Source organism: Equus quagga, chromosome 1 (assembly GCF_021613505.1).
Source record: "Equus quagga isolate Etosha38 chromosome 1, UCLA_HA_Equagga_1.0, whole genome shotgun sequence".
Classification (NCBI taxonomy): Eukaryota; Metazoa; Chordata; class Mammalia; order Perissodactyla; family Equidae; genus Equus; species Equus quagga.
In genome coordinates, this window is record NC_060267.1 from 15,674,831 (window position 1) to 15,702,435 (window position 27,605).

Genomic DNA, 27,605 nt, shown 5'->3' on the forward strand with positions numbered 1-27,605 from the left:
TTATCCTTTTGGTATCTATGGAATCTGTAGTATTGTCACTTGTCTCATTCCTGATATGGATGACTTGTGTCTTCTCTCTGTTTTCCTGTTCAGTTCAGTTAGGGTTTATTGCTATTGATCTTCTCAAAGGACCAGCTTTGGTTTCACTGAGTTTCTTAACTGTTTTCTACTTAATTAATTTCTGCTCTAATCTTTACTATTTACTTTCTTCAGCTTCCTTCGGGTATAATCTGCTCTTCTCTTTCCAATTTCTTAAGATAGAAGCTGAGGACATTGATGTTAAACTTTTCTTCTTTTCTAATATAAGTGTTCAGTGCTATAAATTACCATCTAAGTACCACCTCAGCTTCATCTCATAAATTTTTATCTGTTATGTTTTTATTTTCCTTTGGTGCAAAATACTTCCCTTTTTTTTTATTGAGTTATTGATAGGTTACAATCTTGTGAAATTTCAATTGTACATTAATGTTTGTCAGTCATGTTGTAGGTGCACCACTTCACCCTTTGTGCCCACCCCCCACCCCACCTTTCCCCTGGTATCCACTAAACTGTTCTTGGTCCATAGTTTTAAATTCCTCATATGAGTGGAGTCATACACAGATTATCTTTCTCTCGCTGGCTTATTTTACTTAACATAATTCTCTCAAGGTCCATCCATGTTATTGCAAATGGAATGATTTTGTTCTGTTTTGCAGCTGAGTAGTATTCCATTGCATATATGTACCACATCTTCTTTATCCATTCGTCTGTTGCTGGACACTTAGGTTGCTTCCACGTCTTGGCTATTGTAAACAGTGCTGCAATAAACATTGGGGTGCACAGGACTTTTGGGATTGCTGACTTCAGGCTCTTTGGATAAATACCCAGTAGTGGGATGGCTGGATCGTATGGTAGTTCTATTTTTAGTTTTTTGAGGAATCTCCATACTGTTTTCCATAGTGGCTGCACCAGTTTGCTCCCACCAGCAGTGTATGAGAGTTCCTTTTTCTCCGCAACCTCTCCAACATTTGTTGCTATTAGTTTTAGATATTTTTGTCATTCTAACGGGTGTAAGGTGATATCTTAGAGTAGTTTTGATTTGCATTTCCCTGATGATCAGTGATGATGAGCATCTTTTCATGTGCCTATTGGCCATCAGTATATCTTCTTTGGAGAAATGTCTGTTCATGTCTCCAGCCTATTTTTTGATTGGGTTGTTTGATGTTTTGTGGTTGAGTTGCGGGAGTTCTTTATATATTATGGATATTAAGCCTTTGTCAGATATATGACTTGCAAATATTTTTTCCCAGTTAGTGGGTTGTTTTTTTGTTTCAATCCTGTTTTCATTTGCCTTGAAGAAGCTCTTTAATCTGATGAAGTCCCATTTGTTTATTCTTTCTATTGTTTCCCTTCTCTGAGAAGGCATGGTGTCCGAAAAGATCCTTTTAATACTGATGTCAAAGAGTAAAATACTTCCCTTTTAATTTATTCTTTGATGCAAATGTTAAGAAGTATGTTCTTCAGATTCCACATGTTTAGGGATTGTCCAAATCTTTCTGTTATTGATTTCTGATTTAAACCATTTTAGAAAACATACTTTCTATAATTTGAATCCTTTAAAATTTATTTAGACATGTTTTATTGCCTAGAATATGATACCAAATATGAATATTATATGAAAACCAGATAAATGCATTACAAGAAAAAAAAACTACAGAGAAATATTCATTAAGACACAGATACAAAAATTCGTAAAACAAGTGTAGCAAATTGAATTTAACAATATAGAAAAATATTATACATCGTATTTAAAGAGGTTTACCCCCAGGAATTCATGGTTGGTTTAATTTTCAAAAATTAATCAATGCAATTCAACACTCTAACAGACAAAAAACACAAAAACATTATCATCTCAATAGATGCAGAAAAGACATAAAATCCAAGATCCATTCCTGATAAAAACTCTCAGCAGCCTAGGAATAGAAGATGTGAAGATGTCAGCCTTGCCCAAGGCCTGGCTTTGTCCCTTGCTCCAGGGAGGTAAGCTCTAAACTTCTGGAATTCCCCAAGTGGTCAGGTGCCCTTGTTATTTATGGTGAGCCCCTCAGTCCACTTCTGATAGTTTATGCTAACATGCTGACTCATGGTGCATTCCTTGGGCCACATATCAGCCTGACCTCCAGGGATTGGGGGTCTGGGGGGAAGAGATCAAGTTCAACCATGTGGGCAATCAATCATGCCTGTATAATAAAGCCCCAGTGAAAACTCTGGACACCAAATTTCAAGTGAGTTTCCTCGATTGGCAGTATGTGGTGCATGCTGTCACATATCAATGCTGAGAGAGTGACATGTCCTGAGGACAATGGACGCTTTGCTTACTACAAAGCTATAGCAATGAAGACAGTGTGGTCTACAGTATAGACATGCAGATCAATGGAATAAACTGAGAATCCAGAAATACACTCTCACATTTATAGTCAATTGATTTTCAACAAGGATGCCCAGACAATTCACTGAGGGAAAGAATAGTCTTTTCCCAAATGGTGCTGAGACAACTGGATATCTACATGCAAAAGAATGAAATTGAACCCCTTTCTTATATCACACACAAAAAGTAATTCATGATGGACCATAGAACTAAATGTAAGAGCTAAAACTATATGACTCTTGGAATAAAAAGAAGACAATATTCATGAGCTTGGGTTAGGCCAAGCCTTCTTACGTATGACACCAGAGCATAAGCAACAAAAGAAAAAGTGGATAAATTGGACTTCATCAAAATTTAAAACTTTTGTGCTTCAAAGGACACCATTAAGATCGTGAAAAGGCAACTTATAGAATGGAAAAAGATATTCGCAAATCGTATATCTGATAAGGGACCTGTATCTAGAATAGAGGAACTCTTACAAGTCAGTTAGAAAAGACAACCCAATTAAAAACTGGGCAAAGGATCTGAATAGACATTTCTCCAAAGAAGACATACAAATGGCCAAGAAGCACATGACAGGATGCTCACCATCATTAGTCAGAGGGAAATGCAAATCAAAACCACAACAAGATACCACGTCATAGCCCACTAAGACAGCTATAATAAAAAAGAGAACAAGTGTTGGTGAGGATGTAGAGAAAGTGGAACCCTCATACACTGCTGGTGGCATTTTAAACTGGTGCAGCCACTTTGGAAAACAGTCTGTCAGCTCCTCAAAGGTTAAATATAGAGTGATCATATGACCCGGTAATTCCACTCCCAGACAAATGAAAACATACATCCACACAAAAAGTTGTACATAAATGTTCATAGCAGCATTATTCATAATAGATAAAAAGTGGAAACAACCCAAATGTCCATTGTGTTGGTCAGGGTTCTCCAAAGAAACAGAACCAATAGGGTATATGTAGATATATACTGTAAGAGGAGATTTATTATAGTAATTGGCTCACTTGGTTATGAGGGTGAGGAGTCCTGCAATCTGCTGTCTGTGAGCTGGAGAACAGGAAAGTCGGTGGTCTAATTCATTCTGAGTCCAAGGGCCTTGGAACCAGAGGAGCTGCTGGTGTGACCCCTAGTTAGAAGCTGAAGGCCTGAGAATCAGGGGGCCACTGTGTAAGTCCCAGAGTCTGACGCCCAAGAACCAGGAGCTCTAATGTCTGACAACAAGAAAAGATGAGCGTCCCAGCTCAAGAAGAGAGAGAATTTGCCCTTCCTTTGCCTTTTGTTCCGTTTGGGCCCTCAAAGGATTGGATGATGCCTGCCCACATTGGTGAGAGTGGATCTCTGTACTCAGCCTATTGAACCAAATGCTAATCTCTTCCAGAAACTCTCTCACAGACACACCCAGAAATAATGTTTTAGCAGTTATCTGGGCATCCCTCTGTTCAGTCAAGTTGACACATAAAATTAACCATCATATTCATCAACTGATGAATGGATAAATAAAATGTGGTATATCCATACAATGGAATGTTATTTGACCACACAAAGGAGTGAAGTACTGTACGTGCTACAACACGGTTTAACTTTGAAAACATCGTGCTGAGAAAAAGAAGCCCATCTCAGGAGACCACATATGGTATGATTTCATTTACAGGAGATGGAATCCTTGTGTCCTTTAAGCAGGCGAATTAAATTGTATGTGAATTATATTTGAATAAAGCTGATATATATACAACTATATATTTATTTATTTTTGTGTATATATATATATCTCTCTTTCCCTTTAAAATCAGGAACAAGGCAGAGGTCCACACTCATTCCTTCTATTTAACATCGTGCTAGAGGTTCTACCCAGACAATAAGGTGAGAAAAAGAAATAAAAGACACAAAGATCATAAAGAAAAAGGAAAATTGTCTTTTCTTTTTTTGAGGAAGATTAGCCCTGAGCTAACATCCGCTGCCGATCCTCCTCTTGTTGCTGAGGAAGACTGGCCCTGTGCTAACATCTGTGCCCATCTTCCTCTACTTTATATGTGCGATGCCTGCCACAGCATGGCCTGACAAGTGGTGCATAGGTCCATGCCTGGGATCTGAACCAGGGAACCCTGGGCCACCAAAGTGGAACATGCGAACTTAACCACTGTGCCACTGGGCCGGCCCTAAAATTGTCTTTATTTGCAGATAATATGATCATCTATGTAGAAAATTCTAACGGATCTACAAAAATGCTACTAGAACTAGTTTAGCAAGTTTGCAAGATACAAGATCAGTATACAAAAATCAACTGTATTTCTACATACTAGCAACAAACTATTGGAAGTTGAAATTAGAAGACATCTTTTTTTTTTTTTTTGAGGGAGATGAGCCCTAAGCTAACATCCCTATGGTGGGAAGAGAAATGACAGGAAGAGAAGGGTCCTGGGGTAAATGACCCATACTAAAACAGGGAGCCGCACCTTTGCAGACCCATGATTATCACAAAGATGAATGGAGGTGAGAAAGCAGCAACAGTGAGCACAGACCACTCTTTCCAGAAGTTTGGTTATGACGGGAAGCTGAGAAGTGGGACAGCTTGATGAGGATGTGGGGTGAAGAGAGGAAGAGTCAGAGATGAGACATAGCAGAGGAGCACATCTGGATGCTGATGGGAGCAATTTGGTAGAGAGGAGGAAGGACGAGATGGTACCCGGAGTTCATCCAAGGCACTAAGTGTCTGCAGTGGTGAGAGGAGAGAGGATGGCTTTGATGTGAAGAGGGCTAATTCCTCCAGTTGACAGGAAGGAATTGGAACAGAGGAGAGCTGAGGGAGGTATGTGTTAGGGGTGGGGTGGGGGGATCTGTGGACTTGGAGATGGATGATGGGAGGAGAGAGAAAAAATGAAATTGTTCTTTTGGAGAGTGGGAAGGGAGTCCTCCAGATAAACAGTAGGAACGTTGGACACTGCTGAAATGCCCATTTGAGGTCTATGCTCTGGAGTAGTGGAGTGTGTGTTATGGGAGGGGGGCTCCAAACAATAGAGCAAGGGAGGAGTAAAGTGGGAGGCAGGAGCTCCGAACAGCTGGGGTGAGGTGTTACGGAGGCCACAGGCCCTGGGCCAGCACAGATTAGGGAGGGGACCACAGAGGAGTGGAGTGGGTGTTCTATGGGGTCCTGGACAGGCAAGGAGATTTGGAGGAAAGACTGGACAAAATCAAAGGGATGAAAGAAAGGCGTTTGAAGCAAGAGAGTGGGCGGACAGTTAGGGGGCTGCATGGGGCAGTGGCCAGGAGACCCTAGACAGGAAGACAAGAGGGCTCCTCGCCCAGGAGGAGAACTTCGCTGTGTGGGCCGGTGGCCCCAGAGCCCTCCCTGCCTCACAAGTGCAGCCCCACTCCAGGTGCTTCCTACCCCACGTCCCCGCCCACTTGGGGAGCCTAGAGACAGGGCCTGGGCAGCTGTGCTGCCAACCTCTGGGTGCAAGGGTAAAACAAGGGTGCTGCAGGGTGAATGGGGTCCTGAGCCTGGACAAAGGAGGCGCTTTCCAGTCTGACTCACCTCTACTCCTCCTCAGCTCCTCAGCATCCTGCCCGGGGCACCTTGGACCCTCTGCCAGCACCCCGGTCTCAGACCAGAAGTCAGGGCAGCCAAGCACCCACGAAGGCTTTAGTGGAAGAAGTGGTCCTGGGGGGAGCCCAGCTGTGTACAAGCCTCAGTACTACGAACAAGTTGAAAAACCCAATGTAAAAGGAGGAGACGATATCTCCCTGACATTGACTAATCTCCTTACCATAAAAAAGGTATAATTTTGAAGAAGGAAGAGGGCTTGGTTTGATGTATCCTAATGTGGTGGTTCTCAAAGTTTGATTCCTAGACCAGCAGCATCAACATTCCTTAGGAACTGATTAGCAATGCAAATTATCAGGCCCTACCCCAGACCTAATGAGTCAGAAACTCCGGGGTTGGGGCGGGGGTGGGGGTGGGGGGGTTTTTTAACCATCTGTATTAATGGGCCCTGTGGGTGATTCTAATGCACACTTAAGTTTGAGGACCACTCTTCGAAGGGAATTCCCGCTCCCAACTCCAAACACCTGCCTCTCCTTAGCCTATCGCTGCTGGGGCCAGGAGGCAGGGTGTGCAAGTGAAGCCTTGAACTCGGGGTTAGTAAAAGGAAGGGCTGATGTGGAGACCTGGTGAGGAACTTCCTCCTTCTCACCACGAGGGAGCCTGGAGACCAGCTCTGGGGAGCCCCTGGGCAGAGGGCAGAGGTCAGGACCGTGGGGATACCGGAAGAGTATGACTCAGGGGGCCTTGGCCCTCCAGGGATGAGGTCATTATAGCTGGTTTTCCTGCCTACAGACAGCATAGGAACCACTGAAGAGGTATATGACAGCTTAAGAAAATATTAGGAGCACTTAAAGAGATTTGAGTAGTATACCAAGAAAATACTTTCTAGAACTAAAAAACATTATTTTCAACAAAAAAGAGTCAGTATCTGTATTGGAAGAAAGAAGTCGGGTCACTGCCGAGACACAAATTAGTGGCTTGGAAGAACAAGCGGAAAAAATATTTCAAAGCACAGAGCAAATAATACGAAGAGATGGAAATAATGAGGAAAATATGAGACTTGGAGAATAGATCCAGTAGTCCTAACACTCAAATATATTTCAAAGGAAAGAAAAGGCGTAGATGGAGGAGAAGCAATAATTTTAAAATAGAAGAATATTTTGCCAACCTGAAGAAAGATCTGAGCTTGTAGACTGAAGGGGCAGAGGAAGATACAAAAAGAAAGGACATCCATTTAAGTGTGAAACTCCTGAATACCAAGATTAAAGAAAAACATTTTCAAGTTCTAAACATAAAGAGCAAGTTATCGACAAAGGGAAAAGAATCCGATTGGCACAGGACTTTTCATGTGCAGGACTGGAAGCTAGAAGAGGGAATACTGAGAGAAAAGGATGGCTGCCCAGGAATTTCACACGCAGCTGGGGAAGCATTCACTTGTCAGCGCAACAGAAAGATATTTGGGGATCTAGGAGATTCTGAGAGTGTATCAATCCCATATTTCACTGGAGGAAATTACTCAAGAAAAATTTGATTAGAGAACAGAGAAGTTAAGATGGAGAAGAGAAGGGCTGGCCTGGTGGCGCAGTGGTTAATTTTGCACCTTCTGCTTCAGCATCCTGGGGTTCGCCGGTTCGGATCCTGGGTGTGGACATGGCACTGCTTGGCAAGCCATGCTGTGGAAGGCATCCCACATATAAAGTAGAGGAAGATGGGCATGGATGCCAGCTCAGGGCCAGTCTCCCTCAGCAAAAAGAGGAGGATTAGAGGCAGATGTTAGCTCAGGGCTAATCTTCCTCAAAAAAAAAAAAAAGGAATGAATGTACTAACATGAATGAATCTAAAAATAATTATGCTGAATGGAAGAAGTCAGATAGAAAAGAGCACATGCTATATTGTTCCATTTATATAAAATTCTGGAAACTGCAAACTCATCTGATGTACCAGAAAGCAGATCAGTGATTGCCCAGGGGATGGTGCGATGGGGGCGGGGATGGACACAAGGGAGAGATTATAAATGAACATGAGGAAACTTTCAGGGTGACTGATATATTCATTATGTTGATCGTGGTGATGGTTTCGCAGGTGTATGCCTATTCAAAACTTATTGAAGTGTACACTTTAAATACATGCAGCTTATATATTACTTATATGTCAATAAAACTGTCAAAATTTATTATTCGATAACTAGGTTATATATAAACATACATGGTCAAATTCATTTTTTAAAAGAACGATTGAGGGCCAGCCCTGTGGCCTAGTAGTTAAGTTTGGCACACTTTGCTTTGGCCACCAGAATTCAGTTCCTGGGTGTGGACATACACCTCTCACTGGCGGCCATGATGTGGTGGCGACCTACATACAAAATGGAGGAAGATTGGCACAGATGTTAGCTCAGGGCAAATCTTCTTCAGGAAAAAAAAAATCACAGTCATTTCTATGATTGTGCAAATACCTGATACACACCCTTGTTACATGATAAGCCTAACTGAAGTCTAAGTTATCCAAGCTCTTTGAGCTTGTTGATGATACAAACATCAGACATCATGTGTTCCTTTATCCCCTCAAGGCCATAAGGAAGAGGCCAACAGTGATTTCTTTTTAAAAAAAGTATCAAAGGATCTTAAACTTTATATGAAGAACATGTGCCCAAGAATATCAATGAAAAAAAGAAAATTAGTGAAGGGGGATTCACCATACCGGATATTGGAACATCTTCTAAAGCTACTGTAATTAAACACTATGGCATTGGGCTAAAAATAGATCAGTGGATAGAGTATAGAACCTTGAATAGATGTCAATATATATGAGACCTATTTTTAGGCAAAGAACTTCTATAAAGGTGGAGATGTGTCATCATAAATGAGTTCAAACCGCCTCAAGGGCATTATGCTAAGTGAAATGCGTCAGACAGAGAAGGACAAATACTGGATGTTCTCACTTAGATGCAGAATCTAGAAAAGCCAAACTCATAGAAATAGAGCAGAATGGTGGTTGCCAGAGGCTGGCAGGGAAGGGAAATGGGGAGATGTTGGTCAAAGGGGACGAATTCCCAGCTGTAAGATGAGTAAGTCCTGGGGATCCAATGCACAGCATGGTGGTTACACTTAATACTGTGTTCTATCCGTGAACGCTGTTAAGAGAGCAGATCGTCAATGTCATCTCCACACACACACACAAACGGTAACTATGTGAGGGATGGAGCTGGGAACTGACCTTATTGTGGTGATCACTTTGCAATATATACATGTATCAAATCATCACATGGTACACCTTAAACTTCATAGACGTCAATAAGATCTCAATAAACCTGGAAAAAAAATTTGCCCAAATCCATAGAAAATGCAACACCAAGGGGGAACCCTAAGGTAAATTAGGGACCTTGGGTAATAATGATGTGTCCATGTAGGTTCATGAGTCGTAACAAGTGCACCACTAGGGTGGGGATGTTGAGAATGGGGGAGGTTTTGTACATGTGTGGGGGTAGGGGGTATATGGGAAATCTCTGGATTTTCACTCAATTTTGTGGTGAATCTAAAACTGCTCTAAACAATAAAGTCTATTAAAAGTAGATAACATATTAAATAAAAATGGTTGGTACACATAGGAAAATATATTCAATTTTTAAAGTAGTGATCATAATGCAAAATAAAGAAAATAGACATAATTTTCTGCTTATCAGATTGGCAAAAATAAATAAGTTGACAAAACCTTGTATCGACAAGGGGGCGGGGAAATGGCAATATCATACACTGTAAATTCATAGGAACTTTCTAGATGGAAGTTTGGCAATGTGCACAAAATTTGGAGTAATACCACCCAATGTTCCAATAATTCTGCTTCTAGAAAATTCCCTCAGGAAAATGCACAAAGATGTGTATATGTACACAAAGAAGCTTATCACAGAATTGTTTATAAGAGCAAAATATTGGAAACAATTGAAATGTATGTAATTAGTTATGTAAATTATAGTATAGACATGGAATGTAATATCATGCAGTAATTAAAAATGATGAAATAGATCTATATTATTGACATGAAAAGATATCCAATCATACTGTTAACATGTAAAAAAAAAAAGATCCCCCATCTCAGGGTCCCATCATAGGGACGCTGGTTTGTTTGGTCCTCAGTCCCCCTGGGGCTAATGTTCCCCCTTTCCTGATCCCGGTGTCTCCCCAGCACCACGTTAGGTGGGGGACCCATGTAGGGAGGACAGAGATGGCCCTCCCCTTGGAGTGACCACATAGTCTGGTTTCTGGAATGGTTCTGAATAAGAATACTTGGACCTTCTGTCCCCGTACATCAGGACACTCCTAAATTTAACGTCCATTTTATAGCTGTGGAGACTGAGGCTCACTCTCCTAGGTCTGCTGAAGGAGAGGAGGCCTGCTGTGTGCCCTGTCCAAATGTCCCAGAGGTTGCCAGGAGCAGAAGGATTCAAGGGGTGTGGAAATGTGAGCTGAAGAAGGAGTAGAAGTGGAAGGAGGGGGGTGAGGCCAGGTTTTGGGGAGAGGTGGGTGGCACAGAAAAGGCAAGGCAGGATGTCACCCAAGACCCTAAGCCCCTCCTGCCACAAAGTCTTACCTCTGCAGACACAACTCTTCAGTTATGTCTGTGAAAAGAGGGCCTTCGACAAATGATGAATGAATGAATGAACAAATGAATGAATAAAAAGAGACAAAGAGTTTATTATTATATTGGAAGGAGGATAAAGAAAGAAACAAACACTTCTCAGAACTTGGTGGCCCCATTTTCTGTAAATCACCCCACATTCACCCAATCTGTATGGTCCTTCAAGTCTCCCCAAGTCCGGACAGCCATGGGGTGGAGAGGGCCCTGGGCCCACTCCATGGGGATGCGGGCTCAAGAGCCACCACTGCTCTGAGTCTGTGCTCAGCTGCCCACAGGTCCACAGACCTCAGTCTCTAGAGCTCGCTGGTGGGGTCATGCATGCCAGGCCTCCTTGACTCAGAGCGAGGTCTGGGAGCGCAGAGAGAGGAGCCCTGGTCCCAGGCTTTGCAGGCAGAGAAGAACTTGGTGGTATCATCGGGGCAGTGAGGGTGCCCTGACCTCTAGGTATGGCAGGACCAAGATCGAGGTATCATCAGCCCCCAGAAGGTTGTCTGTGCCAGAGAAGGGTGAGTTGTGAAATAATTCCCTCCCAGTACCCACCCTGCGCATCCAGGACATGGGTACCCATCACCCTCAAACCAGGTCCTGGCCCCTGACCAAGGCTGTTGAATTGGGCAACAATAGGGGGCTAGCTTTGGGAAGGGCAAGCATGTCCTCTTGGGTGGGGAGCTGAGTGAGGGTCATGGTCCCTTACCTGGGCTGGGGGGCAGTGCCGCTGTGCATACCACTCCTGGCAGTACAGACTGACCTGGATGCCCAGGCCCAGAAAAAGGATGGTCCACATTAGCACGTTCCATGCCGGGCCCGTGTGCCGGTCATGCATCGTGAAGTTCAGCAGCCCTGGTGCAAGAGGAAAGCTTGTCACCCCAGCTCCAGACACCTGTGCCTTCTCTCCTTGGCTGCCCTACCATCCCAGGGCACTGGGAAGAGACGGAACAGGAAGGCACCATTGGGGTGCCTAGAAACCCAGGGAGGTCTCAAGTGGCTCCTGTAAAACCAGGATTCCTCAGTTTACACTTTAATACCCTGGATCTCATACTGAACCACCGAACCCCACACCAGTTTTCACCCTTCTGTCTCCTTCTAAGGGTGCCCTGCTCAGATGCTCCTCTCCAATCAGACATCTTCTCCCACATCCCCCAGGATACCCCTTACTGCTTCCCGATGCTGCCCCGCTCCCTGTTCCCAAGAGTGTCCCACCCCAACTCTCACAGCCCTCATGCCTCTCCCCAGAAGGCACGCACATCCCCTTCTGTCTTGGGTGTGTGGCCTCCCCCATCAGTCTGGAATCTCCAGGAGCAGGAGCCCAGGCCTCCTCCCTCTGGATGGCTCCCCCTCCAGTGGCACAGAGGCCAAGCTCACCTCCAAAGACAAGGAAGAGCATCAGGATGACGGGGTAGAAGAACCCCAACACAAAGCAGAAGATGTACTCATGGACCACTGCAGAGACCAGGAACACGCCCAGCATGGCCATCCTTCGGGCCCGGCCTCCGAGCAGCTGGCAGGGCCAGAGAGAGGCAGGTGGAGTGAGTCTCTCAGAGACTCCTCCACAAAGAGCTCCCTCGCAAAGGAAGCCAGGAGGGTGTGTGGGGCAATGGAAGGAATATGGGATTTGTGGTCAGAAGGGCTGACATCAATCTTATTTAAGGGCATTTTATTAGCCCATTAGGCCTTAGATGGAATTTTGAAAAGGGGCATAATAATACTTATTTCTCAGGGTTACTGTGCAGATTAAATGCATGTGAAAACTCTTGAGAACTGAAATTGCTATATGCATGTTCCTTAGAAGGCTAAGAAGGGGAGAAATGCCCCATGGAGGGAGTGGAGTTAAGGATAAGGGAGGAAGTTAGATCATAAGAAGGCTTTTCCACCCATTGGGTAGGGTAGAATGGAGGCAGACGGAAGTCAAGGGGGCCCCTCAGTCTGGAAAGGGTGCAGAGGGAGGGAAGGAGAGGCTGTCCCAGAGAGGCTCCTTAACGGGAGCTGAGGGGGTCCGCAGAGCCCGTACCCGCAGCCCATCCTGATATATGTAGCTGTACAGCCAGTCGTGGACCACCACGTTCCACGTGCGGTAGTAGTTGGAGAAGGACGTAGAGTTCCACCAGTCCTGGGACAGGAATGGGGTCAGGGTTGGGGGAAGGAGGGAAGCATCAAGGTACTGGCTCTTCCCAGGCCCCAGCCCTGCCCCCTGTTACCTGCACCCTGTCCCATGCTCTCCCACAAAGGCTGGCTCCTGGCGAGCACTGCCCCCCGCTCCCTCTGGGGAGCTGGGGTCCCTCCTTCCTACTCCCCCGCTCAGGAGAAGATTCCCGAGTACCATCCACACAAAGGCAGCTAGCCCGGTGATCAGGAGGTGGAGGGTTGGCATAACTACACTCAGAGGAGCACATTTCTCCTTGCGGGAGAATGATAGCACAGCTGAAGTGACACCCAACACAGTCACCATCCTCCCCCGGTTCCTCTCCGGCCCTCCTGCATCCAACTCCCAAACGGCCCAGGTCCAGGCCCCACCCGGTAGAACATCCTGTCTCCAAACCGTAGCATCTCCGCGAAGGCATTGAGCCAGCAGTGGAGGAAGGCAAAGAAAATGAGCAGCAGCATGAAGACGCCTGGCAAATAGGGACAAGGGGCTGCAGGTCAGACTGGCCCACCAGGAACCCCCAGGAAACTCTGAGGAGCCCTCGCCTAGCACCCAGGGCCCCACCTCTTACCAATTATTTATTAGTCATTTACTAATTCATTAATTCATCCATTTGCTCACAAAATCCATGCCAGATGTTGGGGATACAGAGATGAATCTCAAAGCCCCTGGCCATTGGGAGTTCACAGAGAGGTTGGAGAGAGAGAGAGGAGAGAGAGAAAGGCAGAGATGGAGACAGAGAGACATGTTCAACCACACATCAAGCGCAAATGTATTGGGAGCTAAGCATGGTGGCCATTGATATGCTTGGGAGTGCAGAGCAAGGGGTGGGTCATCGTGATGGATGGATAAAAAGGAAGGCTTCCTAGAGGAGGGAGCATTTCAGCCACAGGCCTCCAAGAAGAAACTGGATTTCACAGCTGGGAAATGGGGAAACGGCGGTCCAAGCTGAGGGACCAGTATGAGCAAAGGCCCGGAGGCATAGAAATGCATGCCTTTCAAGGAACAGCTGAGCTGCACTAGGATGAGAACTCCCGTTAATAGGCTAGGGCTTTGTGGGACGGGTCCTTGAATGCCAGGCCAAGGGTTCGAATCTTATCTGGAGATGCCAGCGATGGGGCGCCACCAGAGTTTTTGAAAGAGGGTAGGGAATGATTAATCTGTAGGAGGGCAGTTCATCTGGGCAGCAAGATCAGGGGCGGAGGGGAGAGCAAGCATTTGGGTGGTAGGGAGACAGGAGGCTGATGTGGAGAGGGGAGAAGATAGCAACCTGAACTGAGCCCCTGACAGCAAGCAGTGGTAGGAGGGCACAGATGTGAGGGGAGATTCAGAGGGAGAACGTGTTGAAACTGACCGAAGGTAAAGAGAGGCGACAGAGGAGGGGGTCCCCACTAAGCCTACCAAGGGTGCAGCCTTCTCGAGTCCTGCCTTTAGTGGGCGTACCTGGCAACATGGCATGCATGATAGAGAGCACCAGGGCACGGGTGCTGAAGGGTTCCTGGCTCATGTTGGCAAAGACAGGAACACAGAGGCGGCCCAGGATGAAGCAGGCAGAGAGGACGCAGCCCAGGGCCTGGGGAGGGAGTGGGAGACAGAGAACATGGGGCGGCGGACACAGAACTTGGCCATAACTTTGGCAGCTGCCCCTTCCCTCTGGAATGGGACTCTGGCCCAGCATCTGCGTCTTCTCTTAGCACCACCCTCTGACCTCCTCCCCGGGCGTTCCCCACCTCACTCCCGTTAATGCCCTGCAGCCACCGTGACTCACAGGTGATCCACCCTTCCACCCCATCTTCTGACCTGCGCGAAGTTCTTGGCCACATAATTCCACCTGACGTTGGGGGTCCTGCAGTGGCAATGGGGTTACATGTTTCTCGTCCCCTGCGCAGGCCTGGCGCAGCTTCCAGGCCCTCTCTCCACAGCGCCCTCCATTGCCAGGCCTGGGCGGATTTTCTGGGGAGGTGGGGATCTAGAACACTGCCCCTTCCATAACAGAGATGGCAAATGGATTTTCAGCTTGGGTATCAACTAAAGTGACCAACCATCTGGAGTTTGCTCCGGACTGAGGCATGTCCTAGAACTTAGGCTTTTCAGTGCTGAAACCGGGACAGCCCCGGGCAAACCTTGACAGTTGGTCACCCTCCTGTCACCATGGGCTGGGCAAGGAGGAGGGGTAATCCACCTGCCACTTATTTCCCATGTTTATGATGGGATGCTTCCTGGGAAAGTGGCCAGTGTCTGGTGAGAGGCTGGGGACCTCAGGGAGGAGAGGAGGAGGTGCGCCCCATGATGGGTCTGGGCATTTGGGGAAGGGGTGCCAGGTCTTACCTGGGGTAAGTCTCCCTGTAGATGAGTGTGGGGCAGAATAGGAAGTAGAGGTAGCTGGAGAAACTGGGGGCCCGGACCCCCTCACCTGGGGAGGAGTAAGAGGGGTCCATCAGAGAAGGGGGAAGGCAGAGGCAGCGGGTGGCTGGGGAAGGGCGGTGGGACTGGGGAGTGGAGAGCTGGAGGGGGCAGAGGTGCAGTTGGGGGGGGGAGAGGGGCTGGATATTGGGGCTGGAGGTGGGGGGGTGAGACCGGGCAGGAGCTGAACCCGCTCTCTAACGCCCCTCTTTGCTTCCATTCCAGGCACCCCATCTTCTGGTGCAGGACCTGCTATGGCCCAAGCTTCCTTTGGGCCCACAAGTTCCACCACCCATTCTCCCTCTCTTTCTGTTTTGACTTCCTAACATAAGGTTCTCATGCCCTGGGTCTTTCCAGGCTAGAAATGGAGATAGGAAAGTGCCAGAACTTCTGGGCAACAGAAGTGCCTCTCTCAGAGGTGAGACCAGGGAAAGCCTCATGTCTAAGGCCCCCAGAGCCCCGCTGGAGGCCAGAGCTGTGCCCAGTGGGGAACATGGGCTTAGGAATTCAGAGCTTCTATGAGGATTCTGCAACTGAGTTCACAGCTTGGTAAGCCGAAGACCTCACCTCCTCTGGCACAAAGGGTCCCAGGCACAGCCTCTCTCAGGAAGGAGTAGCTTTTCATCAGGAACCTGACCTGACATGGAGTGGGAGGGAGGTTAAGTTGCTGTGTAGCTTTGCGCAAATCACTTAACCTCTCTGTGCTTTCGTTTACGGGAGAGAAGTTGGCAGATTGTAAAACCTGTATGGGCAGAGCCTATATTTTATCTTTTTGTCGGATTGCCTTGCAGCCTAACACGATGGCAGCTGTGATGAATCGAGGGTAAAGCGCTACAGGAAAGGCCAGGCTGGAGCCCCCACCCAACAAACCCCTTGTGACTCTGTGGAGTCCGATTATATTTGCAAAGCAGCGCTCGTTTCGTTTACATTTCCTTGGAGCCTGCTGGTTAGCTCAAAGCCCTCACAACGGACTCTGGCCCCAGTGACCGGCTCCTCCCCCGCCAATCCTATATCGAACGCCCTCCCTCACAGGGGCACCCCCATCACCTGCTCAAAGACCAGGACGCAGCGGGAGGCCGGCGGGAGCTGATAGTCCACGGCCACATGGACCGGGAGGATGCCGAGCACCGCAGTGTGGGCGGCCAGCAGCAGGCAGCCCAGCCCCACCCCGAGCGTCCAGGCCCCTCCGACCTGGGGCCTGGCCCACAGCCGCAGGGCATGGTAGGGCGCCAGCAGAGTGGACAGGAACATGGGGAGCCAGGTCATCAGCGCCAAGGGCAGCTGTCCGAAGCTGAAGATCAGTAGGTCAGACTCCAGCATCAGCCTTGGAGTGGGGAAGGGGGACAAAGTCGACAAATGTGTACTCATCCTGGTCCCTCCCCTGCAGTCAGAGCTCTTGGAAGTGAAACTGAGGCATCCTGTGAAGGTGGTGAGCTTGGGTCTCTGGAGGTGTTCAAGGTGGCACCTCTGCCAGCACAGGTGTGGCCCGAGGAGACTCAACCATGGGACGGGTTTGCTTCCAAGGACTTCAGAGCCCTCTGTGAATGTCAGGTGTGGCAGAAGGGCTCAGTGCTGGCTATGGCACAGGTGTTAGGGTACCAGGTATTTAGAATGGAATTTCGAAACGATTTTCGATCGTTTTCTTTCGGAGCGTCAGTAGCTGTAGATTCGAGTTACTAGAAAGCAGGTTGTTGCATGTTCTGTTTGCTTAGCTGAGAGTGTATGGTTTGCAACGGTGAAGAAATGGAAACAACTGCCCATTAGTAAAGGACCAAATGAACAAACCTGGCACCTCCAGACTCTGCGGTCACTAGAAACAATGTAATTCAATGTAGAAACAATGGGCTGACATGGAAAGATCTCCAAGACGGGTTGTTAGGGAGTGAAAACAAAACAATAGGTACAGTGAGTATCTTATTTGTGTAACCTCCCCCCCCCCAAGACAGCTCCTTGGCTCTTCTGTACATGTGCATGGAAAATGCTCTGGAGGAAAGTTCTCAAAACTGTTAAAAATGATACCTCTCGGGAGCATCTGGGATTGAGGAGGGTGGCCAAGGAGGACTGTCACTTTACGTGTATTTGAACTTTTTACTGAGATTTGATCCTTGTGATACTCCTATAATTAACAACCATTTTACTAAAAGGAAGTGCTGTTGCTAAGCTGCAGAGCCTTGGTCCTCTTCCTTTTACTGCTTCCTAAGCCCTACTTAGGGTGAGGGGGTGGCGTGCAAATACAGACCCCCAGGGTGTACAGCCCTCTGAGGCTTGTCCCCCCCAGTGGGGATGCTCTGTGGGGGAAACGACCCACCAAGGCACTTGCGTGTGTGTTTGTCTTCCCCACAAGACTGAGAGGGCCTCCCAGACAGGGATGGGGTCTGCCCTTCATCTCTCACTCTCCAGGGCTGGTACTTAGGAGGTGCTCAGTGGAGGTTACTTGAATTGAACAGCACTGACTCGGAAAGGAGTGTGTGAGAGCAGTGGGGTGTAAAATGTGCATGTGTGTGTGCACACACGTCTATCTGCCTCAGGACAAGGTTCCAGTTGAGCAGTCTTTGAGGAGAGGTGTAGTGTCCCCAGAGCGGCTGATCCTGGGAGGACGGACCAAAGGCCATCCAAGGCCGTGGAAGGAAGAAGTCTAAGAGAGCGTTTAGGTGGGGAGGTTGCTGGAAGCAACGCTGATGCATGTCCAATAATCAGAGGGGGCACCTCTGCTCTCTCAGGCCAGTGGCAGGCGGAATACTGGGGACCGGGGTTCTGATCTGACCTGTGTGCCCATCCCTGGCGGGAGGGGGGGCCTACCTGCCCTCATCGATGAAGTCAATGGCCAGGGTGTTGATGATGAAGACACACAGGCCGGCGATGAACACGTGGTAGATGGTACGGAAATGCTGCACCTCCATAAGCTCGCTGGAGGGACAGGGAGCCCGAATGTCAGTGTGGAGGGTCCTCAAGGTCGTGTGGACAAGCTCAGGCACTGTACACATGTGCAGATGGGGCCCAGTGATTGATAACTTCCAGCTAAGGGCACAGAAGTCCACAACTCTTTCCAGAGCAGAGACTTCTTATCTTGGTGGCTTTTCTTTCACTTTCAGGGCACATGGGGAAATTGAACTTGGAAACCCTCTCCAAGTTCTCCCCCAAGCTACCTAGAGCCTGGGGATGAGAAATGAAGTGTCCTGGACCCCCAGCCTACGCCCTTTCTTTTCCTCCCATCCCCCGTCTTCTCCCCTGACTTACTCAAGCAGGGACTTGCGGATGACGAAAACTTTCCTTTTCTCCAAGGCTGGCTCCCGGGTCCTGAATTGAGACAGTTGTCTGGATCAGGACCCAAAGGAAGGAGGCAATGGGCAGAGGGCAGGTCATGGCTAGGGCCAGAGGACAGGACCAGGTGGAAGGTCAGGGCCAGGGCAGAGCAAGACCCAGCAGTGGAGAGCAGTGTCAGGAAGGCAGAGGCCATGAGGGGAGAAGAGGAAAGGCTGAAGTTGAGGTCATGCCAATGCTGGCAAAGAGTGCATGAGGTCATGTTTATGGCTCACGATCCTTGTGTTGGAGGAGCCCACTCCAGCCATTCCCCAGCCGCCTGGCTCCTCAGACTCACTTGCTCAAGGAATCTGGAGGAATGGAGGACAGAGGTCTGCCTTGGGGAGGGTAGGATTGTATGGCCTCCCACATGGCCCGATCCAGCAGCTCCAGCAGCTGGCCCTGCGCTTGCTCCAGCAACTGTGTCTTCACAGCCTACGGGACAGAGCAGGGCAGGTCCCACTGTCCCTCCGTCCAGTCAGCCATCTCCCACTCACCAAACTTACTGAGCTTCTCTCCGTGCCAGGCACACTGCTAAGTGCTCTGGAGAGAAAGATGAACAAGCACGGTTCCTGCTCAGAGGTCCCCCAAGGTATCTTGCTCTGGCTTCCGAGGGCAGCAGTGAGGGTCAACGAATGACAGCAGGAGCGACACTTCCAGTCCCTGGGTCTGAATCTCAACCACCTTGTCATCTCAGATCCTACTGGCTTCTCCCTGACCCCAGCCTTCCCTCTCCTGACCTCTAACCCCACTAACAGAAGACTATTCACTGGCTGAGTTTTGGCCCCTTCCCTGATGACCTGTGTTTCAAACCCCTTTATCTTAACCATTACCTCTAACATGATCCGAAGGGTTTGAACTACGAACAGATTGTCTTTATCACCAAACAGGTCCTCACCGCTACCTCTCTCCACTCCAGGACCTGTCCATCTTGACCTCTGACCTCTGACATCCCTTACCTCCATATGTCGGGTCCATTGCACCAAGTCCGAGCCTCTGTGCGTTTCAGTGTTTCCTAGGAGGAGGGGGTCAAAGGGCACACTCAAGGGGAAGGAGTCAGGGTTCTGCTGCCCTTTGTAAACCCAGGGGCATCCTCTGTCCAGGAAGCGCTTTCTGTATACTCAGCAGCCTCTCTGCCCTCACCGGTCCACATCTAGTATCATGGGTGGGACAGTCAGAGGGGAAGTGATCTTTGCAGGGGGTGAGGAGGCCATTCACAAGCAGGGAGCCTGATGACATTACTGGAAATGGTACCTAGGGAACAGGAAGCTACTCTGTTCATCCTCTGGGGTTAGAGTCAGAACGATAAGACAGGGTCACAGCTCTGAATATCCCTTTCCTCCTGCCTCTCCCAGCCAGGCAGTTAGGGGCAGAGGCTAGCATCTGCCTTCCCTGGCCTCTGGGACAGCAGGAAGGGTTGAAGGTAGCCAGCAGGAACCCCCTCTCGACAGTGCGTCCTCACCCCCAACCCCACCTGAGCTCTCTGCACTCCCCGAGGGGGCGCACCTTCTCCGGCGGGTGGGTCCTCCTGCTCTCCCCTCTGCCCTTCTCTCTTCCGTGGTCGGGCCGCCCTTGGCTTCATGATGGGAGTCTTGACTGGGCAGCAGGCCGAGTTGAGTGTTCCTTCCCTTCCTTCACAGCCTGGCCTGCCGGAGCTCTTATCTCACTCAGTTCATCTGCTAAGACTAAAGTCCATTCAGGAGGAGGGGTTATAGGTTATCTGATGTGGGGGGCAGCGCTGCTTCTCAGCTACAGGCTCAGCTCTGCTGGCTGTGCCGAGCTGGGTGCAACCCCCCAGCAGCTCAGCCACCACCCAGATGCCCAGCCCCCAGCGTGCTCTCCTTCCTGCAGGCATGGTGGCAATACATCGGTGCACATCATGGGCAGGTGCACCTCATCACCTAGCATGACCTGCCTTCAGTCTGTTTCCCAGCACGCTGAAGGTGGGGAGGAGTCAGATACATCTCCAGGTGTCAGTGCGCTTAGCTGCCTTAGATCATGAGATAAGGGGTGTGAAGGAACCTCCTCAACTTGAAAGTATTACAAGCATGTGACTAATATTCTGATGGGGTTGCACCTGTGACAGCTGTGGCCCCTCCAGGAAGTGCTAGGTGCCAGGGCCCCTGAACCTCAGCTCATCCCTACCGCCACTTAGGTTAGCAGGTAGACAGAAAAGAGGCAAAACAAATACTTATTCAGCATCTAAGGAATTCGGGGCATTGTCATATAATGTCACATACGGAAGAACCGGGTTTAAGTCCTCCCGATACCATTTATCCGCCGTGTAATTTCAGGCAAGTGACCCAAGTATTTTAAACCACAGTTTCCTCCTCTGGAACACAGGGGCAAAAGTCCCTACCTCATGAGGTTATTGTAAAAACAAAAGGAGGTAGTCCAGGTAAGGGAACATGATCCCGGCCCGGCTCGGGGGAGGAGCTCGGTACATAATTTTCTTCCCTTTTTAATAGGATGTAACAGAAGAGCTTTGAGAGTTCCTCTGTGTTGGGTTCCTGCTGGGGATTAACTATTAATCCTTCCTCGCCCCTGTGTCCAAAGGTCAGCGTTAGACCTCAGACCAAGGCCATGGCCTCAGTGTCTCCCCCACATCTCCCGCCCCCCACTCCCTGGTAGGCAGCTGGGTGAGGCTTGAAACCTCTGCGCATTGGCTGTCTCCTTCGTCCCAAGTGCAGTGGGAAGGACGGAGGGTCGTTGACAGGAAAGGAGAGCGGGGTGGGAAAGGGGGTAGAGAGGAGGGCCAGGGGTCGCAGAAGTATGACACATGGACACAAAGACGTAGGCCAGAGTCCCCCCAACACAACTTTATTAACGACTCAAGCCAACACCAACAATCTTTCCATGTGCGAGGTCCTGGGGTGAGGGGGACAATGGGTCAGGGCCTGAAGGTGGAATGTGGGGCTCAGGGCCCTTGAGTTACTCATCACTCAGCAAATGACCCAAGAGGACAGCCCCAGGCTTCTGCCGGTGGCCCTGCAGCCCCCCACCCAGCCTTAGCCACTGCTCCCAGCAGGGCAGGGGGAGCCTCCATCGCCATCCGGGGACCCGGGCAGGGGCTGGCCCATCCGATCCACACACCAGCAGGGTCCTCGGCGCTGCCCCTGGGAGGAGCGACACTGGGGAGAGAGGCATACAGTCAGGGGGCGCCACTGAGGCTCTGGCCAGAGAGACAGAAGGGGCCTGGGGTTGGGGACAGACCGGCTGGCTGGGATGGGTTGACTCCTGAGTCTGAGTATGCAGAAACATCTGAGAGAGCCCGCAGGGTTCCCTTCCCTCGCTTCTCCCCATCTCTACCCCCTGAATTGTGCCCATTCCTCTAGGCCAGAACGGCGGTTCTTAAAGTGTGGTTCCCAAACCAACAGCATCCACAATACTAGCGAGCCCGTTAGAAATGCAAATTCTCAGGGGGCCAGCCCAGTGGCTTAGTGGTTAAGTTCTCCAGCTCTGGTGGCCTGGGGGTGTGCAGGCCTGGATCCCAAGTGCAGACCTAGCACCTTTTGTCAGGCCACGCTGTGGCAGCATCCCACATAAACTAGAGGAAGACTGGCACAGATGTTAGCTCAACGACAATCTCCCTCAAGCAAAAAAAGAGGAAGATTGGCAACAGATGTTAGCTGAGGGCCAATCTTCCTCACAAACACACATAGAAACAAAATGCAAATTCTCAGGCTGTGTGTGGAGCTCAGCCTTCTCGGGGATTCCCACGCGCCTCACATTTGTGAACCCCTGGGTTAGTCATTCTTTAGGCAGGCTAACTCCCCTACTACCGTGTGTAGTTGTTCTTCTCTATGGTTCTGTGGACCCTAAAGTTGGGAGATCCTTAAAGGCAGGGCAGTGTCTGATTTATGCAACTTTGTGAGCCCCCCACCCATGAGACCATCCTGGGACTGATGGACCAAGGGGAGGAGAAGAGTGGCCGCACCTGCCGCTTCCGGTAGAAGCCCCGATGGTCACAGTTCGGCACGTAGAGGGTGTGAGACCCTCGGTAGACCTCCGTCTGGAGCTGCTGCAGCACTGAGTCCAGATGTCTGCGGCACGGGCCCTGGGGAAGCAAGAGCGAGCAGCTCAGAACTGCCCCAGCCGAGCTCCTCGCACAGCCAGCTGGCCCCACCAGCCAAGCTCCCAGGATTGACGTGGGAGACTTCTCTAAGCCCAGGGGAGCAGTCCAGATGGGAGTCTCAGGGCTCCCCCCACCCCGCTCCCTGCCAGCCCCAAACGTACCATCTCCGTGTCTTGGACACCCCCAGGATTGGGCCGGCCAGGAGTGGTAGAGGTCCCCGGATTTCTCTGTTGGTCTCTGCGGTTCACATCCTGTGTGCGAGTGGTCCCTGCTTGGGGTTTACCCTCCTTAGGATTCTCCCCTGCAGCCGCAAGAGGAATGGGGGAGGAAGAGGCCAGAAATCAGCCAGATGTCAAAGACCAGAACCAAGTGGAAAAGAGCCTTGCTCACCTCTACCCCCTGAGGTGGGAGGAAGAGAGGGGCTATGGGAGTAGTAGATATCAGGGGGTTAGAACCTGGCTCCACTGTTACTTTCTCCTGGCCTCAGTTTCCTTCTGTGATAAATGGTGAGATTTCCCTTACATCAAGGCTTATAAGGGAGAAGCACTTTGGAAAGCAAAAATGGAGAATACAAATACAGTGGGAGGCGTTGGGCTTGAGGTGAAAAGCCTTGGCTATTCCACCAGAGGCCAGCAGGGGGTGCACCAAGCCAGGGAGACGCAGCACAGGAGCAAAGGATGTGGGAGGGGGTCAGCAGGGACCCAAGTGGAATGTGTGTCCCCGCTGTGACCCTGCTGTGACTCAGCCCACTCCTCCAGGCCTGAGACGTGGTTACTTTTGGGGCACTGCAGTGGGGGCCTCTCCCTCAACCCAGCTCAACCCCAGTGGTCCCAGGAGCATGTGCGATGCAGCCCTTAACCAGGATGGGTGGAGGGCAGGTTGCAAAGGTGCAGGGACTGACGGGCTTCCAACCTCAGGCTGCTCCTGGCTCTGGAGAAAGTTTCACACTTGGTGTCTGGGGGCCTGGGGAGAGCTCAGGATGGGAGGGGGTGAGGAAATGAGTCAGGGCGTGAGGGCGAGGACAAGGCAGGGAAGGGTGCATGCACTGCTAGGAATTTGCCCCAGCTGTAAAATGAGATGCTGTGACCCCTGAAAGGATTGTCTCTCCCTCTCCATGCCCAAAGACAAGCTCTGCTCAGGCCCCCAGTCCTCAAACCTAGACAGTTGCTCTAGTGACATCTGCCCATTACTTGCAACCTAAGAGCCATTTCCTCTGCAATCCTGAGTTTGAGCTCTCTTCCTCCACACTCCTCAGACCTTGCTCCTCATTCCCTCCATGCAGCACCCTGCCATGACCGTGCTCCAACTGCCTCCCGACGTACCCAGACCACCCCTCCTAGGAGGACCCCTAGCAGCCTGGATCCAGGCATTTGGGACTGAAAGAAACTCCACTTACTTCCCCATCCCTTCCCATGGAAGAGACCAGGAGCTCAGATGCCCTTGGGCGGGGGGCTGTTTGCAGTTCCTGCCCTCCCCATCTCTCTGCTGGCCCCCATCTTTTGGATTGGATTCTGACTCACTTTTGTCCCACCCACCCAGTGACTCAGCCTTCTATTCTCTTCCCTGGGGTAGGGTGGGGTGGGTAGAGGGTTCTGAGCCGCTTTAAATCATAACCCTGATTTGGCAGATTCCTTCTTTTCCCACCTCTATGCCCCCCTCCCCTGGGGCTCCCAGCGCCTGCCTTCTGATCCTAGCCTAGTCTGAAACAACTCTGGGTTTGGGGCATCTTCTGTTCTAGATCCCATGCTCAGGTGCTTTGGACATGCTGATAGTAAGAGGAAAGGAGGAGCTATTTCTCAGTGTGTGCAGGATTTGGGAATCTGGGGTTCCCTTCCCTCTTTCTCCCAGTGGAAGCTGGGAACAGCATCTGGGACCTTTCTCCAGCTTGGGGGTCTAGGGCTGAAGGAGCTGGGCCGTTGTGGCATATGGTGTGGCCCTAAATTCCTCCATCGCACACCCCCCCCCCCTTTCCCCTCAAGAGAAAATAAATAGAAGAGGCAAAAAAGGTTGAGGCTTCATCCCCGGGGCCCCTAGCCACACCCTGCCTTCTAGCCGCTCCCCGTACTTGCCCCTTCACCCCTCAAATGTGCCCCCCAGGGTTGGGGAGAAGGAAGCGTCCATGGCGGGACCCAGAGGCGTGTAGGCGGCCGGCGTCCTTCCCCGCAGCACCCAGCCTGCGGAGACGCGGGTCTCACGTGGGCGGGGCGGGGGCGGGGCGCGGACTCACCCGAGGGCGCGCGCGCCCGGCGGCAGCGGCCCCGGCCCAGCAGCAGCGCCCGCAGAGGCGCCTCGTCTTCCTCGGGCGGCTGGCACTGCAGTCCCGGGGCGCAGTTAGGAGTGTAGACCCCGCACTGCTGCCCCTCCTTCCTGAAACAGCCCCCAGCCTCCGCACAGCCCTCCGCCGGCGGCCCCCCATCCTCCTCCTCCACGCAGGCCCCTGGACAACCCGCCTGCACCCCCTGCCCGCAGCCTGGGCAGCGGGCCAAGGCGCCTCCTGTGCGGGCAGCGAGCAGCAGAGTTAGCAGCAGCAGCGATGGCAGCAGCCTGTGGGGTGTCATGGTCAGGATTTTCGCCCGGTCCGCTCCTCCTAGAGCAGTCGTAGCGCAGCTGCCGCCCGCCGCCGCCCCTCTGCCTTAAGTAGCCGCCGGTCAGGGGCCGGGCCCTTTAAGAGCCAGGTGAAGGGGGAGGAGGGAGAAGGCTGAGGCATTCCCCAAACTGGGTGGGACTGGAGAGGGCCCCCCCTCCCAAGTTGGGTCCTCCCCACTCTTTTCTCCCCCCTCCCGTCTCAGTTTCTGTTTACTTCCCGAATTACTCTGACTTTTCTTGCTTTGTTCCCGGGAATCTCGCCCGGAATTTGGGAGCTGGACAGCTGGCAGGAGGGACTGGAGGGTGGGGAGGGGAGAAGGAGAGGACGGGATTGGGACGAAGGGGAAAAGCTGGAATCCAGTTCGTGTATGTGTGTGGAGGGATGAAGGGGACGCGGGGACGCGAGTGGGCAGTGAGAAGATGGCGATCTACAAGTGGCCAGAGAAGGGATGGCGTGGGGGGTTATGAGAGGGAGGTGGGCGAATGGAAAGAGAGAAAGGGTCAGATGATGGCTGATGGGGTCTTGGGAGAACCGGCTGCTGACGGGAGACAATAAGCCGAGGGAAAGGAGAGGAAGGGAAACCAGGAGAGGCAAGGGGTACTCTTGAGATGAGCCTGCGGGGGAAACGGGTAGGGCGACTGGGCTAGGAAGATAGAGAGGTTGGGGGTGGCGCAAGGGGTGAGGCGGGGAAAGGCGGGGAGGCACACCTTGAAGGAACTGTCGGAAGCCCTAGCATTGTGGTGGGGCCATGTGAGTCCGGAAGGATTGCAGAGGGCCAAGTGTGCAAGGGTGAGAACTGGCTGAACACCTGGGAGGGAGGGACAGGGGGAACTGGCCAGTCGAAATTGGTGGCGTGGGGGGGGGGGGGGGGCAAGAGTTAGAGGAACCCATACTTTGGGTGCTCTTGGGGACAGTGGCCAGAGAGCCAGACCTTCATCCAGGTCAATGCACCCCTCCATCCCTTTCCTTTCCCAGAACCTGTCTGCCACCTCCCAATATCATCGGTTGGGATTCCTCAGGCTGTGCTATGCCCAGGGGACGTTGGACATGACTGGTCTGGGCGTTTCTATCTGCCGGCTCACTGGCCTTCACTCCACTGGTCTGTCTACCCCACCACCCTGCTCCAGGCGGTCCCCGCCCAGCCCCTGTGCTCCTAGCTGAGCCTTCCTTCCTAGAGGGAGAAGGACCGTTTCCACTGGCAACACACACCCGCCCAGCTCCGGGTTATGCAACAATGGCCATCTCATTCTTTCCTAAAACAAGGACTCTGGGCAGTGACTAAATTTAAATTCTGGGTCCCCAAGCCAGAATGTCGGCAAGGGCTTCCTGAACTTTTAGGTAAATACAAAATAAAAAGAACTTCACTCTCAGCACCGCCCCTCAGAGCTACCCTGGGGCCCTAGGACACGCATTTGGGGAGCAGTGTCTTCCAGTGGCCCGGAGACACCGATGCAGATTGGGGCAGCCCTCCTCCACTCTGCAGAGGCTCTGTGACCTCCTGTCCCAAGCTCTGACTCCGGGATGGAGAGCTCTGTCCTGTCCCCAAAGCCTTGTCCCTATTTATTTTGCCCTGCACTTGGTTCTAGCTAGGGCTTTTCTCCTGGGCTCCACCTTGTGCCCCCTCACTAAGATGGAAAGGCCTGTGGGCAGTGGGGATGGGGAAGAAGGTAGTGCTCCCCACAGGACCCTGGGGTGGCTTTTTAAATATGTTTGTGCCCCTCTGTTGTTGGTTATTTTGCAGAAAAGCCCTATACTCTGCTATCCTCTCACACCCACCACTGCCCTCTTCAATACTCCCTTCTCAAACTCCCCCTTCACTCCCACATCAGCACCACCACCCCTACAGATCTCCCACTGCCCAGCTTGGTCCCTCCCTGCAGTCTAAGCGGGGTTCCACAGTCCAGTACCCCCCTCCCAGCGCCGTACTTCCTTTCTCCCCACCCCTCCCGCGTGGATGTCCGGAGCTGTGTGTTGTGAGTGCTGGGTCCAGCCAGGCTGTTTTTTGCAGACCGAGGCTCTTGGACTCTGCTTTTCCTCCCTCTGGGATGCCCTTCACCTCAGTGCCCAGAGCAGGGATCCGAAGCATGTGGTGATTGCTCAGGATGGAGTGTGGGCCAAGGTGCAAATCCCTGGGACTCTGCCTGGCCTCTGTGAGAGGGTCTGCTGAAAGCTTCTGCCAGGGCTGTGGAAAGGCTAACCAGCTTGGGCTGTTCCTTCCCTTCCCGTGAATAACCTCCAGTGGGCTTCCTCCTCTTCTTGCACGTTGCTCTCTGTTCTCCTGATCCCTTCTGCTCTGCATCTCTCACGCCCAGCCTGTCCCTCCAAATCCATGGCACCCCTGGGTGCTGACTTCCTTTTAAGAACAAGGGGTGAAGGAGGCAGCCTGCCTGGACCCTGGACTCTTTGAGTCTGAGGAAAGACAAGTGGTGGCACAGTCCACGACAGAAAGCCCCCGAGAGGAGGACCAGTGACCGCATCATGACATTGCCTAAGTCTGCTGTGGGCCTGATG

General features: G+C 51.0%; 2 protein-coding genes across 2 annotated transcripts; both read right to left on the bottom strand.

Moving 5' to 3' along the window:
- Window positions 1-10,865: 10,865 nt before the first annotated feature.
- On the bottom strand, window positions 10,866-20,014 carry SOAT2 (sterol O-acyltransferase 2). Its single transcript, XM_046639445.1, has 15 exons — window positions 19,939-20,014; window positions 19,392-19,447; window positions 18,731-18,867; window positions 18,370-18,429; window positions 17,932-18,039; window positions 16,180-16,456; window positions 15,700-15,769; window positions 15,058-15,142; window positions 14,530-14,575; window positions 14,173-14,302; window positions 13,101-13,198; window positions 12,598-12,696; window positions 11,952-12,087; window positions 11,284-11,429; window positions 10,866-11,080 (listed from the first exon to the last, which is right to left on the bottom strand). The coding sequence occupies exons 1-15, from the start codon at window positions 20,012-20,014 to the stop codon at window positions 11,030-11,032; spliced, it is 1,575 nt and encodes a 524-aa protein (XP_046495401.1). The 3' UTR covers window positions 10,866-11,029.
- A 1,217-nt stretch (window positions 20,015-21,231) lies between these two features.
- On the bottom strand, window positions 21,232-25,185 carry IGFBP6 (insulin like growth factor binding protein 6). Its single transcript, XM_046674204.1, has 4 exons — window positions 24,735-25,185; window positions 22,669-22,808; window positions 22,370-22,489; window positions 21,232-21,563 (listed from the first exon to the last, which is right to left on the bottom strand). Exons 1-4 carry the CDS (start codon window positions 25,063-25,065, stop codon window positions 21,441-21,443), a joined length of 714 nt encoding a protein of 237 aa, XP_046530160.1. The 5' UTR covers window positions 25,066-25,185; the 3' UTR covers window positions 21,232-21,440.
- Between the last annotated feature and the right edge of the window lie 2,420 nt (window positions 25,186-27,605).